Raw genomic sequence first — 25,142 nt, 5'->3', positions numbered from 1 at the left:
CGAAGAACTAGAACTAGCTCCGCCTCTCTTGAAGTTCTGAGTCTGACGGGGCCCGAGCGATGCCTGACCTTTGCCTTTGTCATCTTTCTTCTGGTTGCCGTCCTTCTCTTCATCAGTATCGCTCGACATATTCTCGGAATCCTCGATCCTCAACAGTATCTCATAGAAGTCCCGATAAGTCTCGCTGTGGACCGTAGACGCCATAGAACGCCACTTCTTCCTGGTGCCCAGACGGAAAAGACGGAGCATCTCCGCCGGATTACCAGCGACATCAGGGTGGTAACGAGACAAGTCCGTAAACTTGCGATAGTACTCATTCGCTGACATCTTCCGCTGTTTCAGTTCGGAAAACTCTTGTTTCTTTCTATCGATGTACTCAGGGGGTACATATCTTCTCCTAAACAACCCCGTAAACACGTTCCAATCAATCCTCTGATCCGGAGTCAACCTACGAAGCTCCTGCTCCCACCAAGCTGCCGACTCCGTATCTAGAAACCAAGCGGTCGTCTCGACCCACCTCTCCATAGGCAAGTTCCCCTGGTTATGCAGCACCCGGAAAGTCTTCTCTATATGTTCTAGCCAGCGCTCTGCGCTCTCGGGTCCCTCACTGCCCTTAAACTTATCCAGCTTCAAATTGTACATAGTCTCCAGAGGAGTCCTCTGGGGAGGGCGCATCACTGCCTGAAGGGCTGTAGCAAAAGCTTCCCCCAACTGAGTAATATCGGGGAACATAGGCTCAGAAGAGCGACGGGGTTCCCGACGAGGCGGCATAGTTCTGACAGAAGACACCAAAATTATTAGAATACTCACAAGGACACAGGACTGCCAAACCTAGGCTCTGATACCAAACTGACACACCCCGACCGAGATCGGAGCGTGCTGGCCGTCACACAAAGGTGACGTAGCCATGTGCACGTGCGGAAGCTAAGAAAGTAGTAATATAAAAGTACGAATAATTAAAAACTAGCATACAAGTACTAGAATAAGTGCTAGTTAGTGCGATACAAATTCAGAGCAGGTCTATAGCAGTCCAAATAAAACAACAACAGTAGTACGCCCGAAGGCGACCCTACAATGTGGGGTGTCTGTCAGAACGCCGAAAAGCTCACAAGGGAAACCACCGCAACGGCTAAGCAACTAGAACCTGGAGGGGCGCAAAACAAAAGCGTGAGTGGGCAAAACAAATCTCTTTGAAAACCATTTACAAAATACTTTCTAACCCCTCGCCGTAAAACCTGTATACTTCCCAGAATATAAACATATATACGTATGTGTAAACATGCAAAACATGCTCAAGGGTATACCAATCATGCTCAAGATATGCCATGCCACAATCTCAAAGTGATATGCAAGTGCCCAGGTATAACCATATCAATATCATGTAATCTGGCAGCCGGAGTCACCTAACGTGACCTGTACGGCTGCATCTAGAGCTCAAATCTCAATCTCAATATCTAAACCTGTCCACGAGTCGGAACCACCTAAAGTGGTCTGTACGACAAGCCTGGGTGTAACATATATATACGCTCTAGTGCTACGATCACGTGAAGGCTGTGCGAATAATCGCGGGTCACCTACGAGTCGGAACCACCTATTGTGGTCTGTACGACAGGCCTATGCACCTAGCTTGGATCCAAGCTGAGCGTATGGTGCGGGAGGTGAACAACACGTGAAGGACTGTGCCCTACTCTGGGCGGGAGCACTAACACCGGGGGTGCAGGTTATGAGCTCTCTAAGCATCTTTAACCACTAATTAATGCAATCCTTAATTAACGCTTACCTGGCACTTACCTATGCCTCCACAGCACCCACATATAAATATGTATATGCATGCCACTACTAATAGATGTGATGATGCATAAACGATAATAATAATATGCATGGCATAAGGCAAACAACCCTTTTTAAATCAATTTCTGGGAATATAAATGTATATAGGTATATACGGAAAACAAAAGCCCACTCACTGGTATGTAGAAGGGTCGTAGCCCCCCTGCCTCGCGTGTGCACGCTCGTCCTCTGGGTACGTGTCACCTAAATGCGAAACAACTATAAAAACGTTAACTTTAAAGCACATAACCCGTTTCTCGTAACAACTTCTCATACATTGCTCAAAATGGACAAAAGAATATACCAACGTGCTCTACACAACCTCAGGATCACAACCATATTTTTAGAAAAATTTTTGGACCCCGCACGCGCCCCCACGCGCCAGCACAGGCACGGACCTACGCGCCCCCACGCGCGGCCACGTGCCAGGCACACTGACGGTGTCAACAGACGCCGTCAGGAATATTCCGTTAAACTGACGGAATATTCCGTTAAAACTAACCGGATCCGTTAACGGCGTTAGGAATATTCCGTCAGAATTGACGGAATATTCCGTCGCCTTCTTCATTCGAACGCCGGCGACGTCGCCGGCGCCGGAAACTGGGAAAACCTGCAACTAGGGTTTTCTCGCTCGTTTCTCGCCCGTTTTTCGTGATTCTTGGACCAAATGAAAGCCCTAGACTAGTAGAACATGTCCCAACAAGTTTTAAGGGCTAAAACTAAGAGATTATACCTGTGCAAATTCTCCAAAACCGGCCAACTTCGAGCAGGACGATCCCGACGTCCAATTTTGTCCAACGAAGCACTCCGAGGCTCCTTGGGACCTCACCAACACAACTACAAGCTCAGAAAACCCAAAAACTTAATGTACAAACTTTGCATGAACAGTACACAATTCGGACCACTTCGAAACGACGTGAAAATGGTAGTTTTCTTACCTGAAAATGGTACCACTAGACTCCTCTCAGCTTCACGAGCTCGATGGTGCACCTGGCTCCCTCGATCTACTAAGATTTGAGGGGTTTTGGGGTTGTCCGTACCATTTCTAAGGAAGAAGGGAGGGAGAGAGCACGGGAAAGACAGAGAGAAGACAGAAGGAGAGAGAGAGACAGTGTCTGTGTGTGTGGGAGTGTGTGTGTGGTCCAACACATGCCACACCACACAAAGCAACCCACAACGTGACGAAAACGAACTAGGGGCAATAAGGTAATTTCACACGTGCGTTTTAATAATCACGGGACGGGATGTCACAATTGACGTATAAATATTAGATGGTAAAAATTTTAGGGAAGTGTTATTAGCACTCCAAAAATCTCATTCTACACTCTTCACAAGTGTATTTTTTTTTTAAAATATAGAAAATTTAGAATGTAAAATTACATTTTTAGAATGCCAATAATAATTCTTAAATTTTAAAGGATTTTTCAAATTTGAGACGTGCGTTTGCATTTTTTGCTTTTCCAAAACCGCCTTGGCAATTACAAGAAACGAGTGGTCTGATATGATTTCTATCGGAAAAAAAAAATGAAGATTGAACTAAAACGCTTCAAATTAATCAAATGATTTAAGCACATGATGTTTTTCTTATTTCTTGTCGCAGTTTATTCTTGTGTTCGCACGCTTCTGTACCAACCAAAACGATATATCTCTTTCAAAACTTCTCTGCTTTTTCCTCAGAAATTCTTTCTATTATGATCAATTTTACAGTACAAAATCTCATTTTATTATGACATTCGGGAAAATATTTTTTAATTTTGTATAAGGAAGAGTAACTGAACCAATCCTAACCAAATTATCACTAAATAATAATGAGTTTGATTCAAGTAGAACATCTTACACGAGTCAAAAAGTTTACATCAGAAATAACAATAAAAAAAGATGGCATCAGTGCTTTACGATTAAAATGTCAATATGTGACAAAACGTGGATTGACATAAAAAATTGTTGTCAAATTTGCCAGCAACTTCATATCTATTTTTAATGATTAATAAATGCTTTTTACCATTTTTATTATTTTTTTTGTCCTACAAATACTTTTTAAAAATAAATAATGCAATAAATAATCTATATATAAAGCCAACAAAAAAGGTGAATAGTGTTTTTGATGTCACCAAGCTTCAACAAAAATTTAGACAAAAATGCCCCTAAGACAAACAACTTCAAAGACAGCCCAAAATAACGCATAAATAATGCAGGGGCATTTTCATCATTTTAACAGTGTTTTTTTAATAATTAATTTCTTTTGTACAACTTTTTTTTATTTTTTATTTTTTAAATTAGTATCTTACAACAAGATAGCAATAATATGATTTAATCAGTTATTTATTTAAAAAAACATTTTCAAAACATCTTAAAAGGCGTGTAATGTTACATCCCACATCGCACAGGAGAGTGGATCTTGTAAGTCTTATATGTATATTCCCATCTCTACCTAGTACGAGGCATTTTGGGAACTCACTGGCTTCGGGTTCCGTCGGATCTCCGAAGTTAAGCGAGTAACACACGAGAGCAACCCCATGATAGGTGACCCACTGAGAAGTTCTCATCTGAGTTCCCAGAAACAAAACCGTGAGGGTGTGGTTGGGGCCCAAAGCGGACAATATCGTGCTACGGTAGAGTTGAGCCCAGGATATGGTGGGGGCCCGGGTTGGGATGTGACATGTAATGCTGGTTATAAAAAAGGTCTTTGGAACGTGGATAATAATGTGATTAAATTAGTTATCAAATGATTGTTTTTTTAACGAACGATATTATCTACACTAAGAGGGAGGTGAGGTGGGCTTAGCTTCACAATTAGTTAGCAATAATGTGATTCAATTAGTTGTTTATTAAATATTATTTTCACTATTTTTAAACACGTTCAAAACATCGTAAGAGGTATGTCATGCAGTTATAAAAAAGGTATTTCACATGCGGATAATAATATGATTAAATTAGTTGTCAAATGATTGGTTTTTTTTTTTTTAACAAACGATATTATTTACACTAAAGGGGAGGGAGGTGGGCTTAACCTTACAATGAGCTAGCAATAATGTGATTCGATCAATTGTTTATTAAATATTATTTTCTCTATTCTTAATGTAAATTGTATAGAGACCAATTTTATTATGTGAATTCAGCTGCTTTAATTGGTTTATGAGGAGTTTCTACTAGCATGATCTAAGATTATTTATTTACTTCAAATGTTTAACTTTTCTTTTGTCAATTTACGCATATAAATACATTTAAAATGTGTAAGTCACACGTAGGCAGTGGTACTAACAATGTTTTTTTAATAATTAATTTTTTTGTACTGTTTTTTTTTTTTAATTAATACTTCACAATAGGCTAGCAATAATGTGATTCAATCAGTTATTCATTCAATATTATTTTCTCTATTTTTAAACACGTTCAAAACATCTTAAGAGGCTTGTAATGCTGCCGGTTATAAAAAAAATCTTTTGCACGCGGATTGTCACATCCCGGTCTGGACCCTCTACATCCCGGGCTCGACTCCACCGTAGCACGATATTGTTCGCTTTGGGCCCTGACCACGCCCTTACAGTTTTGTTTCTAGGAACTCACATGAGAACTTCCCAGTGGGTTACCTATCTTGGGATTGCTCTCGCACGAACTCGCTTAACTTCGGAGTTCCTACGGAATCTCAAACTAGTGAGCTCCCAAAATGCCTCGTGCTAGGTAGAGATGAGAATATACATATAAGGCTTATAGAATCCACTCCCTTGGACGATGTGGGATGTACCCAAAGCCATGAGCTCCCAAAAGACCTTGTGCTAGGTAGAGATGGGAATATACATATAAGGCTTACAGGATCCACTCCCTTGAGTAATGTGGGATGTAACAATCCACCCCCCTTAGGGGCCCGACGTCCTCGTCGGCACAAATCAGGCCAGGGATTGGCTCTGATACTAAATTGTCACATCCCAGCCCGGGCCCCCACCACATCCTGGGCTCAACTCCACCGTAGCACGATATTGTCCGCTTTGGGCCCCGACCATGCCCTCACAGTTTTGTTTCTAGGAACTCACACGAGAACTTCCCAATGAGTCACCTATCTTGGGATTGCTCTCACGCAAACTCGCGCAAACTCGCTTAACTTCGGAGTTCCTATGGAACCCGAAGCCAGTGAGCTCCCAAAATGCCTCGTCCTAGGTAGAGATAGGAATATACATATACGTTTTACAGGATCCACTTCCCTGGGTGATGTGGGATGTAACACAGATAATAATGTGATTAAATTAGTTGTCAAATTATTGTTTTTTTTTTAATAAACGATATTATCTACCATCTCCAACCCTTAGGATAAAACCTAAAATTTTTAGCCCAGAAAATTTAGGTTTTAGCCCAGACACAGTTTTTCTGCTCCAACCCTTCTAACCTAAAATTTTAGCCCCGGATTATTAAAGAATGAACTTAGGCTAATTATTTTTTCTTAAATTAACTTCTAATATATATATATATGTAGATTATCGTAAATTAATTTTATGAACATGTTTATCTAAAAATATTTAAATTCCGATAAATATTGAAAAATCACTAAATTGATACATGAAACTCATGAAACACTATGGAAGAATATGAAAATCATGATAGAGATGTATAAACACAAAATACATGAAACACACAAGACACAGAGAACATATGTGAAGGACATACAAAACACATGTGAAGCATATACACATGTGAAGGACATACAAAGCACATGATAGAGATGAAGCACACATAGAACACATGTGAAACACATAACACATATGAACATATACCAAATATATACAAAACACATGAAACGCATGAAACACAAACCTACACACATGAAACTGAAACATGGATTTGGGCTGGCCAATTTAAGGGCCGTCATAACAAGCCAACCATTGTGCTCGAGGATGTGGCGTCTTACGACATATGGATTTGGCATGCATTCTTCGGTGCTCCTAGATCAAACAACGATATCAACGTTTTTTGGTATTCTCCTTTGTTCGATGATGTTGTCAATAGATGGGCACCAGAATGGAGGTACAAGGTAAATGGTAATAGGTATGAGCTAGGTTACTACCTAGCTAATGATATTTATCCTAGTTGGTCTACCTTTGTCAAAAGTTATTCTCATCTCGTTAGTGCGAAGAAGAAATTATTTTCGCAGAGGCAAGAGTCTTACAGGAAGGATGTGGAAATAATGTTCGGGATCTTACAAGCTCGATGGGCCATTGTTAAAAGGGCTGCATGATTATGGCATACCTAAGACCTCCATTCAATCATGATGACGTGCATAATTTTGCACAACATGATTGTGGAAGACGAGTACATCGAAATTGAAGATGATTCAGACGAAGATGTGGATGATGACCAACCAACAATGCAAGAGTTATGGCAAGAGATGTTGAATATCTCGCTGCAACCGCATATGAGACTCGACAGGATAGAGTCACATTGAGTGAGTATATGAGACGTTTAAATAGAATTCAAGCTCCTCAAGGTCATGACACACTCCGCAAGGATTTGGTTGAGCGTATATGGCGCCGAGAAGGTGAATGTTGATGATGTTGGTGTATTAATGTGTTCTTGTGTTAAATTTAAGTGTGTTGTGTTGTTATTTTATGTAATAATTTTAAGTGTACTATGTTGGTATTTTCTAGTAATAAATTGAAGTGTCTTCTTGTGCAAAGTCTTTTGTCTAGTACGTTGTCAAAATTATTAAATGCCGTTTGAATTATTAAAGGCATCTATTGTACATCAAAGTGTGCAATAATAAGTATAATAGTTATTGAAGGTATCTAGATTAATAGAAAACAATAATTAATAAGCCATAAATTTAATACACACGACAATTAATAAACTATATAAACTTAATACAAACGACAATTCATAAACCACAAAAACTTAATACAATTGATAATTCATAAACTACATAAACTTAATAATGATATCCACCATCTTGACTTGGTGGTGGACTTGGGATATAACCTTGAGATGAATCATCATCTTGAAATAAACTCCTTGTGGCATACTTTCGCAAAATTTCCTTTTGCTTACCACATAAGAACTTCTTCCTCTATGGAGTGTATTTGTTGAGGTCCTCCATCATATGAAATTAATTTCGAACCTCTCTTGCTCACTATCCCCTTCTTTTTTCATGGCCAAATGCATTCGAGCCGCTTCTTCTTGCTGAGAGCTATGGCTTTCGCTCAATCTTGCAAATCCGGTAGCAATGTGTGCACTCATCGGATCTTGGGACTTCCCTTTTCTCTTTGCTTCCTTTTGCTTATCTCTTTCCTGGGGGCCTTGCAAAAGAAGAAGTTGGGGTCAATTCATGGACACTTTCATTGACACCTTCATTGATACCTTCATCTCCATCATTTGTTGGTGCAGCTTCACATTGAAATAATCTTCCCCATTGTTGGTCCGCATCGGTACCCCACCTTGGACAATCCTTGAGGACCTCTCAAACATGATGCAACTCAAAATGTTGATTTATTGGTGTTACTCTTGTCTTGTAAATTGCCATTGCTTTGTCACCCTATGCAAAAAATACATAAAAGCAATTAGTTTCAAAATAATATTATGTACATGACAAATAAAATATCAACAAAAAAACTCACAATTTCTGTGGCACTCCTTCCACTAGCCATGCCAACCACGGTTTTCTCCAAGCTTCCCTTCCATAAAGTGCATGCTTTGTTTATAACCTTCCACCGATCGTAAACACCACCACCTTCTTTCCCACCGCCGTTGCAGTTTTCATGGAACTGATCAACGATTTTGTCCCACAAAACCTTTTTATTTTGATTTGTGCCAACTGCACCATCTTCGCTAATAGAAACCCATGCCAAGCATAAAACAACATCTTCCTCACAGGTCCAATTATGACCTCTAATATGCTTTCTTGCCATCTTGAAAATTTTGAAAATGTGAAGAAATGGTAGAAAGAAAAATTGGAAGAATTGTAGGAGAAAAGTGAGTTTTGTGTGAATGTTAGAACAAATACATAGGTATTTATAAAGTTTTTTGGTGAATTTTGAGTTAAATAATTTTTTTTAATTATTTTATCCGTTGAATTTAAATTTCAACCGTTAGATCTTATTTTTTACCGTTATATTTGATTATATTCGATCTCAGCCGTTGGATTCAATGTATTTTAAAATTAGATTTTTTTTATAAAATAAAATTTGAATCTGGATCGTTAGATCAACCAACGGTCCAAATATAGCAGTTGTTGGGCTCCTAATGGTGGCCGACAGCGGCCCTGATAGTGGGTCCCACCATGTCGGGCGTTGAAGGCTTGGGCTCACATGGGGAAAATGGGCTCGTCCACGGGCTGAGACTAGGCTGGGTTTTGGCGAGTCCACGCACGTTTGGGCTAAATCCTGGGTGGTATTTAGCTCTCTTTTGAGTTTTAACTTTTAGCCCACACTTTTAGCTTGGGTTGAGTTTTTTTTTTTGGGAGGAGGGGGGGAGGGGGTGCTAAAATTTAGCTTTTAGCACATGGTTGGGTTTGGTCTTAGCGCTCTTTTAAGTTTTAGCTTTTAGCCCACACTTTTAGCTTGGGTTGGATTGGGTTTGGGGGGAAGGGGGAGATGGGAAGCTAAAATTTAGTTTTTAGCCCAGGGTTAGGTTTGGTTAAACCATCTCCAACTTTTGGGCTAAAACCTAAAATTTTTAGCCCATAAAATTTAGGTTTTAGCTCAGAAACAGCTTTTCTAGTCCAACCCTTTTGGCCTAAATTTTTTAGCTTGAGATTATTAAAGAATAAATTTAGACTAATTTTTTTCTTTTAAAGTAATTTAAAAAAAATTATTTACACTATCATAATTTAATTTTGTGTACATTTTAACCTAAAAATATTTAAATTCCGATAAATATTAAAAAATCACTAAAATTGGGTGAATTTTGAGTTAAAGAATTTTTTTTAATTATTTTAGCCATTGGTATCAATAAGTCTTGGGAGACATGACCATGTGGGTGGAGTCTCGCTGGTGGTGCCCACACTATTTTCTGGGCTAAATCCTGGGGGGAATTTGGCCTTTGTTTGACTTTTAGCTTTTAGATCAGTGAATGAAGAAGGCTCATGCCCGCCCCTTTCTTGCATTTGGGGTTTCCAGAGGCAAGCAAAAGACTACAAAAACTAGATCGGTTCACTTCCACACGTTGCAGCACCTCTCATTGAATTGTTCGCATGTGCTCTCCAAATAGAGTATTCTTGGTATTCTCTTCCCAACAGCTTATTCTATTCCAAATTCCTAGGATATGGAGCTGTGGGTGGTGCATTAATAACTTCATGATCGAAGGAATAAGCTTTTCCACTTTATAAAACTCAAAGAAGGGCTTTCGGAAAAGAAGATATAGGTGGAATAAGCTATGAGACTGGAGCTAGTGGCATAGATTGACTATTCATCTTTCTCGCACAGCCGGGAGTGAGTGCACCGCAAGACCAGACAAGTTACTCCCTCGCCTCGTAGCGGTGGCATCTGTCTTTTAAGTTAAGTAATTTCCTAAGACGGCTCTTCTTATTCTACGATAATCCAAATAACAGCTCCACGAGTCCGCTCGGAACCAGTCGATTCTTGAGCCATTCGTTCTCCCCTCTCGGTTGGCGTTTGCCAGCCACTAGAGCAAATAAGAGAACCTACAGTGAATGAACTTAAAGAACCGCATGACTGGATTGTACACCTTTGTGTCTGGCTATGTATATGGATGTGCATAAAGAAGGGACGGGACATCTCTCTTCTAGGGTTGATCGGCCCGTTTTTTACCCATGCATTTAACATGGGTTGGGTTAGGTTTGGGGGGAGAATGAAACCTAAAAAATAGCATTTAGCCCAGAGTTAGGTTTGGTCTTAGACCATCTCCAACCCTTGGCCTAAAATCTAAAATTTTTAGCCCAGAAAATTTAGGTTTTAACCTAGAAATCATTATAAATTTTTTTTATTTAAAATTGAATATAAATAGTACCTGACGAAAACTGATCACACAATGCACGATGAAAAGATATGATTGGAGGATCTCCGAAATCCTCACAAAGAGAATCCCGCAAGGATCCTCCTTCATTTTTTCTCACAAATATTTGTTTAATTTTCCATGGTCAAAAAACATGTCCAAGTGGAATACAACATATGTGTCGATATGTGGAGGAGCAATTTCCCGCATTTATTTTCGTCCATATAAATAATAAAATGAGGTGTGGGTGTAATGCGACAGGAGGCAATCCTCGAAGGCTCCATGGCCAATGAAGAACCTTGTAAACTCACACAAACAAATCTCATAAAATTATGGCCCTGAATTTAACTGCTGCTGCTTCATTTTCGTCGTCTTTTAGTCCTCCTCCTCCTCCATTTCTAAACCCAAAGCACAAACATCATCTCAAGTTGTATCCTTTTAGAACACATGCAGCTCAGTCGTCAGACGGAACTGAGAGTTGGATTAAAGAGGAAGACCCTCCTGCTTCTTTCTCCGGTAAGCTTTTCGTTAGCGTATCATCGGTTTGGTTCTTCTTCTGTAATCTGGGTTCGTTAACGCATGCCTCTTCATTATTTTCATTAATTTGAAATTCTAACCTTTTTCTTTGAAAATATTGAATAAGAAGTTTGGATTTTTGGGGATATTATGGATACCTGTCATCGTTTCTGGTACAAAGTAAATTTCAGCTTTAGAAAAAGCACTTTTTTTTTTTGTTACAGATAAAAGCACTTATGTCTGTACTGTACTATAAAGAAGCCAGTATTTTGTCATCTTTAAACACTTAGCATTACTATTTGATTGAATTAAGCTTATGAGTGTAGCATGAACACTAGAGGATATTGTTAGTGGCCTTCCTCTAAGCACTTCTAAACAATCAGCTTTTCACTTTCTGCTTATAAACAATCCAGTCACAGCTTGTTCACTGTCAGCTATATAACCATTTGATTCTGTTGTGCTTTGGCCCGTTTGGTCAATGCGGAACGAGATTCATATTACAACCTCACTAAAATACAAATTCATAGTTGAACAGAATAAAATACAAGAAATTAAGACATCGAGAGATTTACAAGGTTTGGCAAAATCCTTCCTACATCCTAGAGAGATATTGCTCTTCACAATAAGAATAACAGTACAAGTTACACATGAGTTAAATCGACATAACACATTCTCAATCCCTTGTACACCCACTCAAAGAATTTTCCCAATAGCCTCACTCTACCCCAAGAGTTCTTTCACCAGAGACTTTTCACTCTAACTCTCTTGATTTTCTCTCAACTCATGTTCAACCTTTGCCATGGGAGAGCCGAATGCTCTCCCCCTTGGATGTTTCTGCTTACCCTCCCACTTTTCAAAGCATTCTAAATGCACAAATATTGCATCTAGTTATAGGCATACACTAGCAACTATGCCAACAACCAAGACCAAAAAGTCTTTAAGTTCACATCACATAATCATGACATAATCAACACCTAGCATACGTAACATACAACCCTTTTCTCCATTTGCCATTTAATTTATAGAAGAGAAGCATGCACAATTGCATGCTAGCAAACACACAGTCACAAATGGATGCTGCCATTTCCTTTGGTAGCATTAAATAAATGCCACACTTCATCCACCACCGAAAGCACACGGGTCACTTCATTGTTGTCAGCCCAAAATATGAGCCAATAACAACAGATTCAACATTACTACTTTAGCAATAAGAGAGGAAAATCAAAGAATTTAGCATGCCACTAACATTCTATTTACGGCTTCTCATGTCACTGTATTTTTTTTAACAGAAACTGATTTCCGCACTCCCCTTCTGACCTTTTGCACTCCACTGTTTAATTTTGTCATTCGATTCTCCTTTGTATAGTAAATTGATAATAATGGAGACAATTCCATACGCGGGGAGTGCAAGAGGTCAAAAGAACTAGATGTGTCTTGCTCTTCAACTTCTGGTTGCCACTTGCCAGGACCTTTTATTCTGCACTTGATTTTATTTTGGCATTGGTGACCTGAAAACTAGTGATGCTAGAAGCTCGGCATGAATTTAGAGTATATTAACTTCACTTGATAAACCAAAAATGCTTGAAACACTTCCGATATGCTTTTTTTTTTTTCTTTCTATAGGATCATCATCATCTGCTCGCACGCAGCTGGATCTTTTGGAGCAACTTACCTCTACTAGCTCATCAGTTGACGGTGGTATGCAAAATTCTGTCCATATACTGAATCAGACATATCAAGACACTATATGTTGATCAGAAATTTTGAAGGTTAAGAATGCTTAGAGATACATATTTGATTGCCAGGTTATGTCAGCGATGGTAACTCTCGGAAACTTACAATCCGTCAGCAGCTAGCACAGTTGGTTGAGGACAGAGACGGCGATTTCATCATTCCACTTGGTAAAAACTTTAAAATGGCGAGTGCCAAGGTTTTAACCATCTCTCAGAAGCGAAATATCAAACGACAGGCTTACTTAAATGAAGTATCGAAGAGGAATGATTCAGTTTTCTTTGCCACCATTGGAGCATTTGTACTTGTTCCACCTCTTGTAATATTAGGAATTGCCATATCAACAGGTTATGTACAGCTTTTCCCATGACATATATACTACTGAATATAGAGAAATTCGGTTTACTAATTAAATTTGGAGATCCAGTGCTTCATTTTTTGTCTTTTACATGGAAATTTTGTAAAGATCATATATAAACTGCTTCGATCTGCAAATCGCATGCTTTTCACTTGAAGTTAAGAATGGTATCTAGACCATAAAATCAAAACCATTTTGTTTTGACGATCCAAAAGCTCTTTGAGGCAGACTTTATTCAAAAGCTATTATGATACGAGCGATATAAGGGGGGACTCAAACCCAATTGTGGATAACATCTTCATTCTCCTTTTGCAAACCCATTGAGCTCTCAACTCTCCATTCTTCTCTTGCACAAGTCGTACATGACATACAAAAGAAAAGTTAGTTACATAGCTGTCCAATTTGGTTTTGAAACATCTCATGCATCAAGTGATGGATAAGTAGAAGAAAGATAGTGAAAACATATTCAATTGAGAATGAATGATCAATAAACCATATGGAGAGAGTATGTATACTAGAATGACAGAGGTAGAAAGATAGTGCAAACATATTCAATTGAGGATGAATAATCAATAAACCATATGGAGAGAGTATGTATACTAGAATGACAGAGGTAGGAGGACTTAACCTATATTGCAAGGGTACACCAACTTCTTAAAATTGCATTCCTTTACTCACTTTGTAAAAATGTAGTCATAGAAGCCCCAAATCTTAGGCAGTGTCCTTGTTACAAACTTCAGTTATTGGTGTGTATTACAAGCAATGTATTAAAAGCGTGAGGTGTGGGCAAGGCATCTGAGGGATAGCCTAGCCTAGGTGTGAGGCGTGAGGCGAAGCCTCACGAGACCTAAATTTTTTAAGGGGCTTTTAGATCTAGGTCCAAAAATATAAATGGTTTTTAGGAGTGAGTCCAGTTATCTAATTAAATGTTTTTATTTCTTTTATACTCATTTTATATTTTTTTTAAATATCAAAAATCAATTAAAAATCTTCTAATATTATGCATTTTTCAACTCCAAAAAATCTAATTAATATCTTACAACAACAAAAACTAATATACTAACATAAATTATCTACAAAACATTCTACCTTAACTCAAGAAACAAATATATGAATATATATTATACCTATAAGCGAGATATGAAACATAACTAAAAGGTAGGAAAAAACATAATATACCTATAAGCAAGACACATTAATTTGTGACACGTTGATTATAAAAAAGAATCTGTCATATAGATACATAAAAATAATTAACTCAAGTAACAAATATATGAATATATATTATACCTATAAGCGAGATATGAAACCTAACTAAAAGGTAGGAAAAAACATAATATACCTATAAGCAAGATACATTAATTTGTGACACATTGATTATAAAAAAGAATCTATCATATAGATACATAAAAATAATTAACCTGTGATATAGGTTGATTATAAAAATTAAAAATAAAATCTATAAATGGGGTTTAAAGTAGGAGGAACAACAAGAAATAATAAAAAATAAAAATAAAAAGAAATAATCAAAGAGATAATTATGAAGAAATTTGATTTTTATAATAAATCTTATCATTGAATAGATAATTATTGATAATTAAATAATTAAATTTAAGGAATTGGACCTATTTTAATAAATTGGACTATTCCTACTATTGGCTAAAAAAATTGGACTTATATCAAGTTTTCCCATTTTTTAATATATACATTAAGCGTACACATATATTATATTAAAAAACAATTATTAATCAATAATTCCTGAGCGTGCACACACATATATATACATATATTATATTATATATATATATATAATAGAGAATGAAAAGCACAATGAGCACACATATTGCACGCAGACGGCACACATATCCTTTATATAAAAAATAAAAATAAGAAAACAAGGCAGAGAGATGATAATGCAAGGAAGAGGTATGAGGTAGTTAAAACCCTATCCAAAATTTGGGTTTGGGAGTAAAAAAAAAAAAAAAAAAATTCCCCTGAGGTGCGCCTAGGTGGCTCATGCGGCGCCTTCCGCCCACTCCCTCAAAACAAAGACGGCAACCTTCAAGCCCAGCCTCATAGGACCCCTAGGCGCGCCTTTTAAAACATTGATTACAAGATAATTTCAAAATATTTCAAAATATACCAGCAAAAACATCAGTAGCTCTTATTGGAAGAAATCTTCATCCCAAGTCCCAACATCCAACGTGAATATGTTTCACATGCTATAAACACCTACTATTCCTAGAGAAGAAGTGAAAATGATTCCCGCAAATCCTGTTTTCTCCTTCTGCACTCCTCCCTTTGTTTGTCCATCGATTCTCCTTTCGATCTATTCAATCCAACGGGAGGAGTACAGGGGAGAGAAAGGGACTGAGGAAAAGCAAAGAAAAAGGAAAGAAAAAAAAAAAAAGAGAAATTCCATGTTAGTTAAAAACTAGCCAGCCATTTGGTGACCAAATTTTGGTCATTTGCCTTCTCAGCTAGAATCAGTCACCGACTGCTTTTGCTTTTCAATTGGCAAAAGCTCTTGATCTGCAGTGGGCCGTATTGGTTCATTGCCCAGAAGCACTCCTTGCTTTTGGATGTACAACCATTTGTCTTGGAAGAGGTAGAAGAAGGTGATGGCACTGACTTGAGCAGTGAAAATTATGGTCCAAAGCTTTATGCCTTTTGAGGTCTTCTCATGGTAGGCTTGTAGTCCTGTGTATATGTTGAGAACCCCAACCAGAGACACTGCAGTTCCAAGTATCCAATGTACAGAAAACCATATGCTTCTTCCCTTGGATCCCCTGTTTAGACGATAAAAAGATTCAATTCATAATCGAAATCATTTCGCCTTTTGTTTTCTCCCACACATTTATTGAACACTTCTACATTTTTTTGATAAGTGACATTCTAAACTACTTTAAACTACAAAATGGAGAGCAAACTCTGACTCAAAAGAGTGGACAAACCATTCTCGCCAACTAACCTGACCTGCGTATGCATAGTTTTGCTCTATCGACAACCACAATTCATAGCACCCGAAAGAAAAATTTACTAATTTTATTATGTTTTGTTAAGGACATTTGGACTTGGTAGTTTACCTCTGTGGCCTTACAAACCCAATTAGGGCTTGCAACCATATTAGGCCATATAAGCCTATCCCAACCCTTTGGTGTTTATTGTTGAATGAGTTGTTGAAGTTTCTGAAGGACATCACTGCTCCTGCTGTTGCAAGAAGGACAGAGAGCATCTGTTGAACAAAAACTAATTAAGCATGAACTAATCAAAGTCATTTGGTAATTAATTGTATCAAAAGCCACTACATATGATTAGGGAATGCAGCACCTAACACTAATTATGTTCTACACACATGTGTTAATTAAGTTAATTTAAAAAAAAAAGTCCGAATCTTTGAGTTTTTAGTGACCCAGAAAATTATAATCACACTCCTCTCTTGCTCTCTAAGCATTAATCATAATCTCCTTTAAAGAAAACATATTTTTATTTTTATTTCCTCTAACCATCTTTGTAAGTCAAAGAAGTGGAGCATCTGACCCTAATAAATTAAGCTAGTAGCATAAATAATGTAGTCTTTTTATTTGTTTATTAATATTATAAAGATAGAAGAGTTTGAACCTGCGAAACACTAGATTAAAGAGAAAGACCCTATTTGTTACGACAATTCACCGCTTGCAATATTAATCGTTTTTAAGTGAAAGAATTCTAAAACTATTGAATAGTCTAAATCAATGTCAATCTAGATTTTTGGAGAGGAGGATGATAATATAACAGTAATTAATAGATGAACTTACCTCTGATAAGCCATGAACATAGAAAAGAATTCTGAGCCTTCTTCCACATTCCTCTCCGTGTGACATTCTGATAGCAAGTATTCCAACAGGCATCAAGAACCCCATTGAAGCCCAAAGAAGAAACCCGTGGAGTCTGATTTCCGATGACAGTTTGTGACTCATCTGCTGTAAAAATCATGCCCCAAAATCTGAGCTATGAGCATTTCAATTCCTTCACAAAAAAAGGTGGCATGAAATGGAGTATTACCTTATGAATGTTGTCATTGTCACTGCCTGCACCTTTCATGTGTTCTTGGGACGAGCTTACGAGGGGCGAAACAAGGAAAAGAAGAAAACTTAAGCGAATGCAGAAGAAACCCAATTTCTGCCGAAACCCCATCTTGCTTTCTCTACGAAAAATTAAGAAAACAAACCCTAAACTTAAAGGTATTTGGAAAAGCTATGTATTGCGGTGAAGCTTTGGATGTCAGTTGCAGGCAATATGGTCTAGTGCTTCACAGCACTTGATTGCCTCTTTCTCTCCCTCATACCCCACTTCAAAAAAAAAAAAAAAAAAGACATGTCAAAATGCAAGAGAACAAATTGATCTAGAAAGATGCATAAAAAGTTCGTGAGTTTATTCTTTCATCTGTTTTATTCGGCTTAAAAGAATGCAAAGTGGGATTCTTTGATGTAATAGAAATACGGATGGGAATTGCATGGATGTTGATGGTCTAAGTGAAAAAGGGTAAGAAAAGAAAGTGGAAGGTAAGAGAAATAGATGTTTCAAACTTCTGGGGTTCCATTTGGTTGATATTGGAAGAGAAAGTGGAATTTCATCAGAGCAAAAAGAATGTCAGGTTTTCAACGCCCAAAGAAAAATATTGCATCGTGTGGGTTCGCTAGTGTACTTTATCTTCTGCTCTCCACTAACCAGTGGTGTGCTTGTACATAACTCACGAGTCTAACATATTGCACCAACTCATCGAAAAAAACACAAAACTATTCACACTTACAATCAAGTATTCTTCCTGCACTCGAAGCTTCGAGTTCAAATCCTCCATCCTTCAACACTGTTATAAACACGAAAATTCTGTATCGAATGAAACGAGAACACGTGTACAAAGTAGATTTGTATTGATTTGAATTTGTAAGGTTACAATCACTGTTTACAATTTTCCTTTGATTCAGTCTTCACATTTGATGTAGATGGTTAATTGTTGGTCCAAGGGTCATGATGACTTGATCTCGGACGAACGATTGAATGATTGCTTCAAGTTTTGAGCTTGAAACAATGCGTGGATAGTCTTCACCTCAAAGCTACAGCAAAGGTCATGTTGATGTAGGATTTCGTTGATTCAAGGGTCTTGGCGACTTGATCTTGAATCGAACTTTGTTACAAGTTTTAAGCTTGCAACAAAGTCTTGAAAGAATTGGCACAAGTGCTTGTTGATTCTTCAAGGGAGTGCTTCGGCTTTGGTCGAAAGAAAGCTTTGGCTTTGGTCGAAAAATATCTTCAGCTTTGGTTGTACATTCTTCGAAGAGAGCTTTGACAACGTATTAGTCTTCAAAGATTTGGCAGATTTGTGAGAATTTCGGCTCTTCAATGTAGAAATTGTCGACCTTATGCTTGGCTTGGGACCTTGCATTTATGGACTTCTCAAAGCTTGCCTTTGGATGGATTTGACTTTGATTTGTGTCTTGATTCGTCCATGGGGGAATTTAGGCATGTTTTTTGTCTTAATTTCAGCCACTTTCCCTTGCTTGGCCAAATTATAGGGCTTTCTTGCCTATTTTGTGAGCAATCTTCAATTCTTCCTTGTTTTGTGAAGATGCTTTAGATTTCTTTCCAGTTTTGGGGAGCAATTTGGAACCCTTGCTGTTTTTAAGTAAGCTTCCCTCCCCTTTGCCGAATTTTAGGAATGCTTTTGAGCTTCCTTTGCTTGATTTGTGCCACATGTCATTGATGACTTGTCCATTTGTGATGAGTCATATGCCACGTGAAACTTTATGATGTATCATTTGCATGCAACGAAATTTACACGTCTACAACTGTTTTGTATTACCTAATATAAACAATCAGTAAACTTGCTCCTTTTATAGTTTAATTAGAGCACTAAAGTATGATCATTTACAACGTAGAAATATTAAGGAAGAGAAAAAAGTTTTTGGACAAGTTACAATTTTTTTTCTTTCATTAGTGCGCTTAAGTGTGGATTTTGATAACGATTATCAAATATCTTACTGCGGACTTTGACAAGGATATGTTAAGCATGGTCTACTACTAAACACAACGATATTATTCCAACATAATCATATGTACAACTCAACAAGGATTGAGTTCTATCTTAAAATACATCGATGTCATTAGTAGTGGAACCATTCATTCATAAATAATAATATATTCTATCAAGTTTTCGATGTGTGATTGCATTCTTCATATCATTCTCTTCTACATATAATCCAAGCTGTTAAAATGATAAAAAAAAAAATATGCATACCACACTGAATTGAACCAGTTCTACACACTTGCACTTGGAATTAATCAGGGGATACTGGATATAATGGATGGATCTTCTCAGTATATTATGAGACAGGTGGACCAAGACAGCATATAGCTCTCATCTCATGCATATATACTTTTTGGTAAAGTGGGAAATCTAATCTTTGATTGCATAAAGAAAGATGCATGTGTGTGTGTGGTCCTCCCTTATCAAAAACAGCCACCTCGTGATTCCTTGAGTCTCATGATTACCATTTTGTAGCTTATACTTGTTCTTACATGTTTGAGTCACACAGACCCTCATCTTATTGGTGGGTAGCCTTAATCAACAATCTAAACCATATAAATTTTAGGGATCGTTTGAAAAGTTCTTTTAAATGATTGAAAGCACTCTTAGTAAAAAAAGTATTTTTGGGTCTTGAAATGCTTCCTGCAAGAAGCATCAATTATGTGCTACTGATGATTGGTTTCAACAATATTTTCTCCAAAAACACATTTCGTCATTTAAATGTACTTCCAAAACGAGCCATTAAACCATAAAAGTGGTTTTGCTTTATGTATTATTTTCCTAATAAAAATAGGAAATAATTAAACAAGATTAACTCTTCATTAATAACCGAATGCGAGGTGTCTACCCGTAGTATGCGTTTTTTGCTTTATGTTTCTGTTGGCTGGGAACTAAAGTAGAACATAATGCACATTATTATTTTATCTATACTAATAATAACAATAAAGCTGGCTATAATTATTAGAAACTTTAAGCTAAATCAAGCCAAGAACATTGTTTATGATAACTAGCAGATGCCCGCACACACTGTGTGTGAACAATTTTAATTTTTTTTTTTTAATTATGAAGTGGGATTAATTTTTAAAATTCTAAAATAAAAAAAAAAGTTATGAAATTGGGATAATGATGAGTAGTTTCTTCTAACATGAGAATATTTTTAATTTTTAATTTTTAATTTATTTTATTTTTAATTTTTAAATAGGGCATGTTATACTAACCTGGTTGTGAGGTTGCTGTAAAAACAGTAAAATTTATGTTTATGTAATTACTAAATTGCCTATATTTTTTTTACTTGAGTTCAGTTTTAGTGAGGGGATTAAAATGGTAATTTTCTTAAGTTTTGGTTGACAGCCAGAGTTTTATTAATAGATAGTTTAAATTAATTTTGGGATAAAAGAAATTCAAGTTCAATGATTCGTCATATGATTATATGTAAACCTCAGGGAGTAAAAAATCCATAAGAGTCTATACGTAAGAAGCACCATGATGAGATATGCTGTTCCATTTTCATATCAGCCAATCAGTAAAGTTCCTAACGTTGTTGACTTGTCACATTTGATTTTAACAGCATATATTATCCACTTAGTATATTAATCATGCCATGGAGCTAGGAAGAATAATATAAATGCATTAGTTAGTGTTTTGGGAAATAACTAATTAGCTTTTTAGTTAAAAAGTAACATCAAAGTTGAGTCCCTCATCTTAATTCCTAAAGTAGGAATGTGCCAATGATTTTATTCAGATGGATAAACCAATCCAGCCTCAGTCAAACATCGTGTTTGAAGATTCCTGGATTGGAGTTCTTAACAACATCCGAGTTTATGGTTTTATTAAGATGAAGAACACCTCCAATGTCAATCATGCGGAGAAAAAACCTTTTTGGATAAATCTGTTATCTATCTCATATGAAAGAATTAAACATCATTTTTTTTTTCACCCTAATTGAAAAATTGGCCAAAATTATAATGAAATGTTCGATTTGCACTTCAACCTTTTGGATATTGTTCAATCTTCTCTTCGAACTTTTCATTTTGTTTTAAGCCCCCAAAAATTTCAATTTCATGTCAACCTGCCTTCAACTATCAATTTTGTCATGTACAATGCATACGACCAACTTTTAGGAGCATACCTGTCAACATGTTATATTTACTAGGAAAGTCAGTAAATAATAGAAATTTTGATAATTTTTTTAAGAAAAATTTAGGAGGAATTGGAACTTGCACATATCTATAGTAAATTTAGAGGCTTCTTCTTTCATATGAAATAGACCAAAATAATCCTCAATTTAGCATAGTAATTGACAAAATGAACAATTGAGGAGACATTGACAAAAGTTGAAAATTTAGGGTTCAAAACTAAATGGAAAGTAATATAAAACAGGAGGCCAAAAAAGTTCTCTCCTCTAGTGAGAGCTTTTCTCTCCTTTTGTGAGAGTTTTTCTCACCGTCCATGTGAGTGGTCTTCACTTTTGTCGATTCGTGCCGTCGCTGTCCCTATTCTCCGGTCCAACTTCACCTTCGCTCTACACTCCACCACCATAACCCTATCCCCTTCATCCCCCTCATCGATGACATTGAGCGCCACCGCGATTACCGCAAGTGGGAGCAGCATAATTTCAATCATGCCTTCAACGCCTTCTCTTCTTCCAACAACCCGAGTCTTAGCCCCTGTCACCAATTCATAGACGCAAAAACTCTTTCCAAATTGCATAAATTCTCTATAATCTTCGAACCAAATTTGAAAAGGAAAATTTTAAGAAAGAATCACTAAATTTATCTTAGGGTGTAGAAATTTGGATTGGAAGGTGGATGTTTGGATTGTGAGAGAATAAGAGGTAGGTAGGTTAGGGTTTTTTATTTAGGCATGTCTGTTGTGATTTACCCACCAAATGAAGAAGACGACTTCTTCTTTAATTTTTTATTTTATTTTTTATTTATAATTTTTATTTCTTACCAGTATCATTTTTAGTTTTAAATATAAAAATAGTTTTTAAAGTTAATCCACATGTCATTATATGATTGTATTAGTGCCCACGTGGTACCACGTCATTGCACTAACAAAGCAATTGACAAATTTTTCACAGAAAGACTAAAATGATTCACGATAGACAAATTCAGGGACACTATTGATTTTCAATGTTAAGGACCAGATTACGAAGTTATGTCAATGTCACAAACCATTTGGGCTAAAAAGCCTTTAATTTATTTGATTATTAAATTTGAGGATATTTGCGTCTATTTAAGTGAAATTTTGAATATATTTAAGAGTTTTTTTTTTAAATTGACAGTTTTGAAATTAAGGGTTAATTTTTTACTATATTTGATAAATACTCCTTTTAAAATGTGCCACAAAGTCTCAATTTTTTCATATTACACATCATATAATGAAGTTGCATCAATTTATGCTTTTAAAATATCTCCAATCATGCTCTCTATTTTATAGCAAAGTTTTAGCTAAAATTATCAAAACGATATTTTAGGAGCTCTCTAGAAAAAGTTGTATACTCCCTATTTTAGAGAGTTATAATGACTATGAGTCAATAAGAATTAATTATCTATTTAAAAAAATATATTAAAACAGTTACCATTAGTTATAGAGAGCCATTTGGAGCTCTTTTCTCCCTATTTATATTTAGGAGCTTATAGATGAATCCTTATCTTAAGAGGTGGGTAGAGACCATGATTGGAGTTGATTTATTTATTTATTTATAAATCCTCTCTAAATTATAGTTTGGGGCTCGTTTGAGGAGCCCATTAGTTGCTAAAAAAAGAAGCCCATTAGAGATCTCTTTAATCCTTCATAAGATTAATACATACTCCCCCAAAAAAAAGTTTAATGACATACTAAACATAAAACTCGTATATGGATCAACGTATAAACCATATTAAAAGGGTAGTTTTCACTTACTATCCTTAAGTTTCACCAAAATCGCACTTGACCACACGTACTTTTTTTTGTCTCACTTTCATACCTGAAGTTTGATTTTTCTGCCGCTTTTATATTTATGTTAGCCTAGCTGTTAACTTTTCTATTAATTGATGATGTGACAAGATTTTGGCCCACTAATCATCACTTTATTACTTTCAAGTATAGTGAAATTCTTAATTTGCAATCCTTAATTTTTTTTCGTTTCACTTTTATAAGTAAAGTCACGTTTTGCTCCCAGCTTAATATTACCATTAGCCAACATGTTTTCCAAGGCCAAAGTAAGACGAATTGGAATACGTATATCTCAGAAGTTTGATCATAGACTCAACAATTTTGATTAGACTGAGTTGGTTCAAACAGATCAGCAGTGCTACCATATCCTGCTTTGATGGGGAAAGGTAGGCGAAGTCCGCCAACTTTCATAGATTGACAATTCTTGTTCCACTAGTTATAGAAATATGATCCTATTGGGTATTAGATAAGTTTCCTATATTCTTGGAGATTTCTACAATTTAGAGATTAGCATGCGCTGCAAGTATTCACACTCTTAAGAGGACACAATATCTAATCCTAGATATCATCTTGGATTCTCCGGTTTAGTATGGATTCCATATTCTAATAGATCTTTCTCTCGACTAGTATAAATACCCTCATCTAGGGTTCATCTCTGGTAACACAATTATCGCATACTGCTTAATGTCTTATCCACTGTCTGAGTCTAATGTATTGCTTACTAACTTGATCGTCAAAGAGCTTTTTAGGCGGTACCCAAGGTTAATCATGATTGCTTGTCCTTTTACAAGTAGTTAGATTTGCTTAGCTTATCCATCTACTATGGTGAGCAAATTTAGTTCCAACACCTAGCATCAGGGGCTCCCTTAAATTGTCATGTAACTCTTGATTGGACAATGACTTTGCAAAGACGTGGCACTGTGGACCAAGCACCACATCGCGCTTTGACTAGATAATGACTATGCAAAAACGTATTATTATGAGCCCCGCGAGGTGTACAAGATGGTTCAAGTGGAGATTTTGAAATAAGTTTTTGTCAAATTAAAATGTAAAAGCAACATATGCTGCCTCGTGGACAAAACCAAATTCCAGCAAAAAAAAAAAAGTTACTGTTTTTATCTTTTGCCAAAAACAAGTTTCAATTGTTTCATATGTTCACATGGGCCACACTAGTGTTCTAAAAATTGGCCTAGGCGGTGAAGGCCTACAACAATTTAGTGCAAATCGTTTCGAAAAATCGGTCTAGAGCTAGGCAGGTCCTAGGCGGCCCGTAAGCAGTTTGATTTATTTTATTTTTATTAATTGTGTGCTTTTTTCTTTTTTAGTTTCATGGTGGTATACTTATGGAAATAGTGTACCTAATTTACAAAGGATGTATTGACTACAAGTTCATCCAATTGTGAAATGAATTGGAGCACTTTTGAGGGGATCCATACAAAGAAAGGAAATAAACTAGAAATAACAAGGTTAAATAATTTAGTCTATGTCCAATCTAATGCAAGGATCACGAACAAGAAGAATTTAGTCTATTATCCAAGAATACTCATCATTATGATTATATGCTTACTGTTTTTTTTTTTTAATATTGAACTTGTTGGGTGGATGTACTTTGTGTATTCTTCTACTTCTATTTTTGCATCTTTTACATAAATCCACCTAGGCCGCCTAGGCGCTGTGCCCTTGCCTTCCGCATGACTAGCGCCTAACATTTTTTAGAACCTTGGGCCACATTGTCACATTTCTGCACAGTCATTGTTTAGTCAAGCGTCA

General features: G+C 36.6%; 2 protein-coding genes across 3 annotated transcripts; one reads left to right on the top strand and one right to left on the bottom strand.

Moving 5' to 3' along the window:
- Window positions 1–10,996: 10,996 nt before the first annotated feature.
- LOC137709328 (uncharacterized) lies at window positions 10,997–13,422 on the top strand. Its single transcript, XM_068448413.2, has 3 exons — window positions 10,997–11,277; window positions 12,901–12,975; window positions 13,083–13,422. Exons 1-3 carry the CDS (start codon window positions 11,094–11,096, stop codon window positions 13,376–13,378), a joined length of 555 nt encoding a protein of 184 aa, XP_068304514.1. The 5' UTR covers window positions 10,997–11,093; the 3' UTR covers window positions 13,379–13,422.
- A 2,084-nt stretch (window positions 13,423–15,506) lies between these two features.
- Window positions 15,507–18,189, bottom strand: LOC137749244 (cytochrome b561 domain-containing protein At2g30890-like). Of its 2 annotated transcripts, none has more exons than XM_068489348.2 (4): window positions 17,411–18,189; window positions 17,164–17,328; window positions 16,453–16,601; window positions 15,507–16,155 (listed from the first exon to the last, which is right to left on the bottom strand). In XM_068489348.2, exons 1-4 carry the CDS (start codon window positions 17,540–17,542, stop codon window positions 15,843–15,845), a joined length of 759 nt encoding a protein of 252 aa, XP_068345449.2. In that variant the 5' UTR covers window positions 17,543–18,189; the 3' UTR covers window positions 15,507–15,842. The 2 variants fall into 2 exon arrangements, with proteins under 2 accessions (XP_068345449.2, XP_088544950.1); XM_088688824.1 differs by having other exon boundaries at window positions 17,164–17,325; window positions 17,411–17,683.
- Window positions 18,190–25,142: the final 6,953 nt, after the last annotated feature.

The sequence above is a fragment of the Pyrus communis genome, chromosome 17 (assembly GCF_041283825.1).
Source record: "Pyrus communis isolate YQ-2024b chromosome 17, ASM4128382v1, whole genome shotgun sequence".
Taxonomy (NCBI): Eukaryota; Viridiplantae; Streptophyta; class Magnoliopsida; order Rosales; family Rosaceae; genus Pyrus; species Pyrus communis.
The sequence above is the reverse complement of the archived record's forward strand: the minus strand, read 5'-3'. Positions and strand labels throughout refer to the sequence as shown.

What these genes read in the sequence shown, in the direction of transcription:
- LOC137749244 (XM_068489348.2), bottom strand. Translation starts at nt 17,542, where the DNA reads ATGGGGTTTCGGCAGAAATTGGGTTTCTTCTGCATTCGCTTAAGTTTT. An exon ending in ACAATGACAACATTCATAAG is followed by an intron (nt 17,329 to 17,410) that starts GTAATACTCCAT and finishes TGATTTTTACAG; the next exon opens with CAGATGAGTCACAAACTGTC. An exon ending in GGGTTTGTAAGGCCACAGAG is followed by an intron (nt 16,156 to 16,452) that starts GTAAACTACCAA and finishes TCGTCTAAACAG; the next exon opens with GGGATCCAAGGGAAGAAGCA.
- LOC137709328 (XM_068448413.2), top strand. Translation starts at nt 11,094, where the DNA reads ATGGCCCTGAATTTAACTGCTGCTGCTTCATTTTCGTCGTCTTTTAGT. An exon ending in CCCTCCTGCTTCTTTCTCCG is followed by an intron (nt 11,278 to 12,900) that starts GTAAGCTTTTCG and finishes TTCTTTCTATAG; the next exon opens with GATCATCATCATCTGCTCGC. An exon ending in TAGCTCATCAGTTGACGGTG is followed by an intron (nt 12,976 to 13,082) that starts GTATGCAAAATT and finishes TTTGATTGCCAG; the next exon opens with GTTATGTCAGCGATGGTAAC.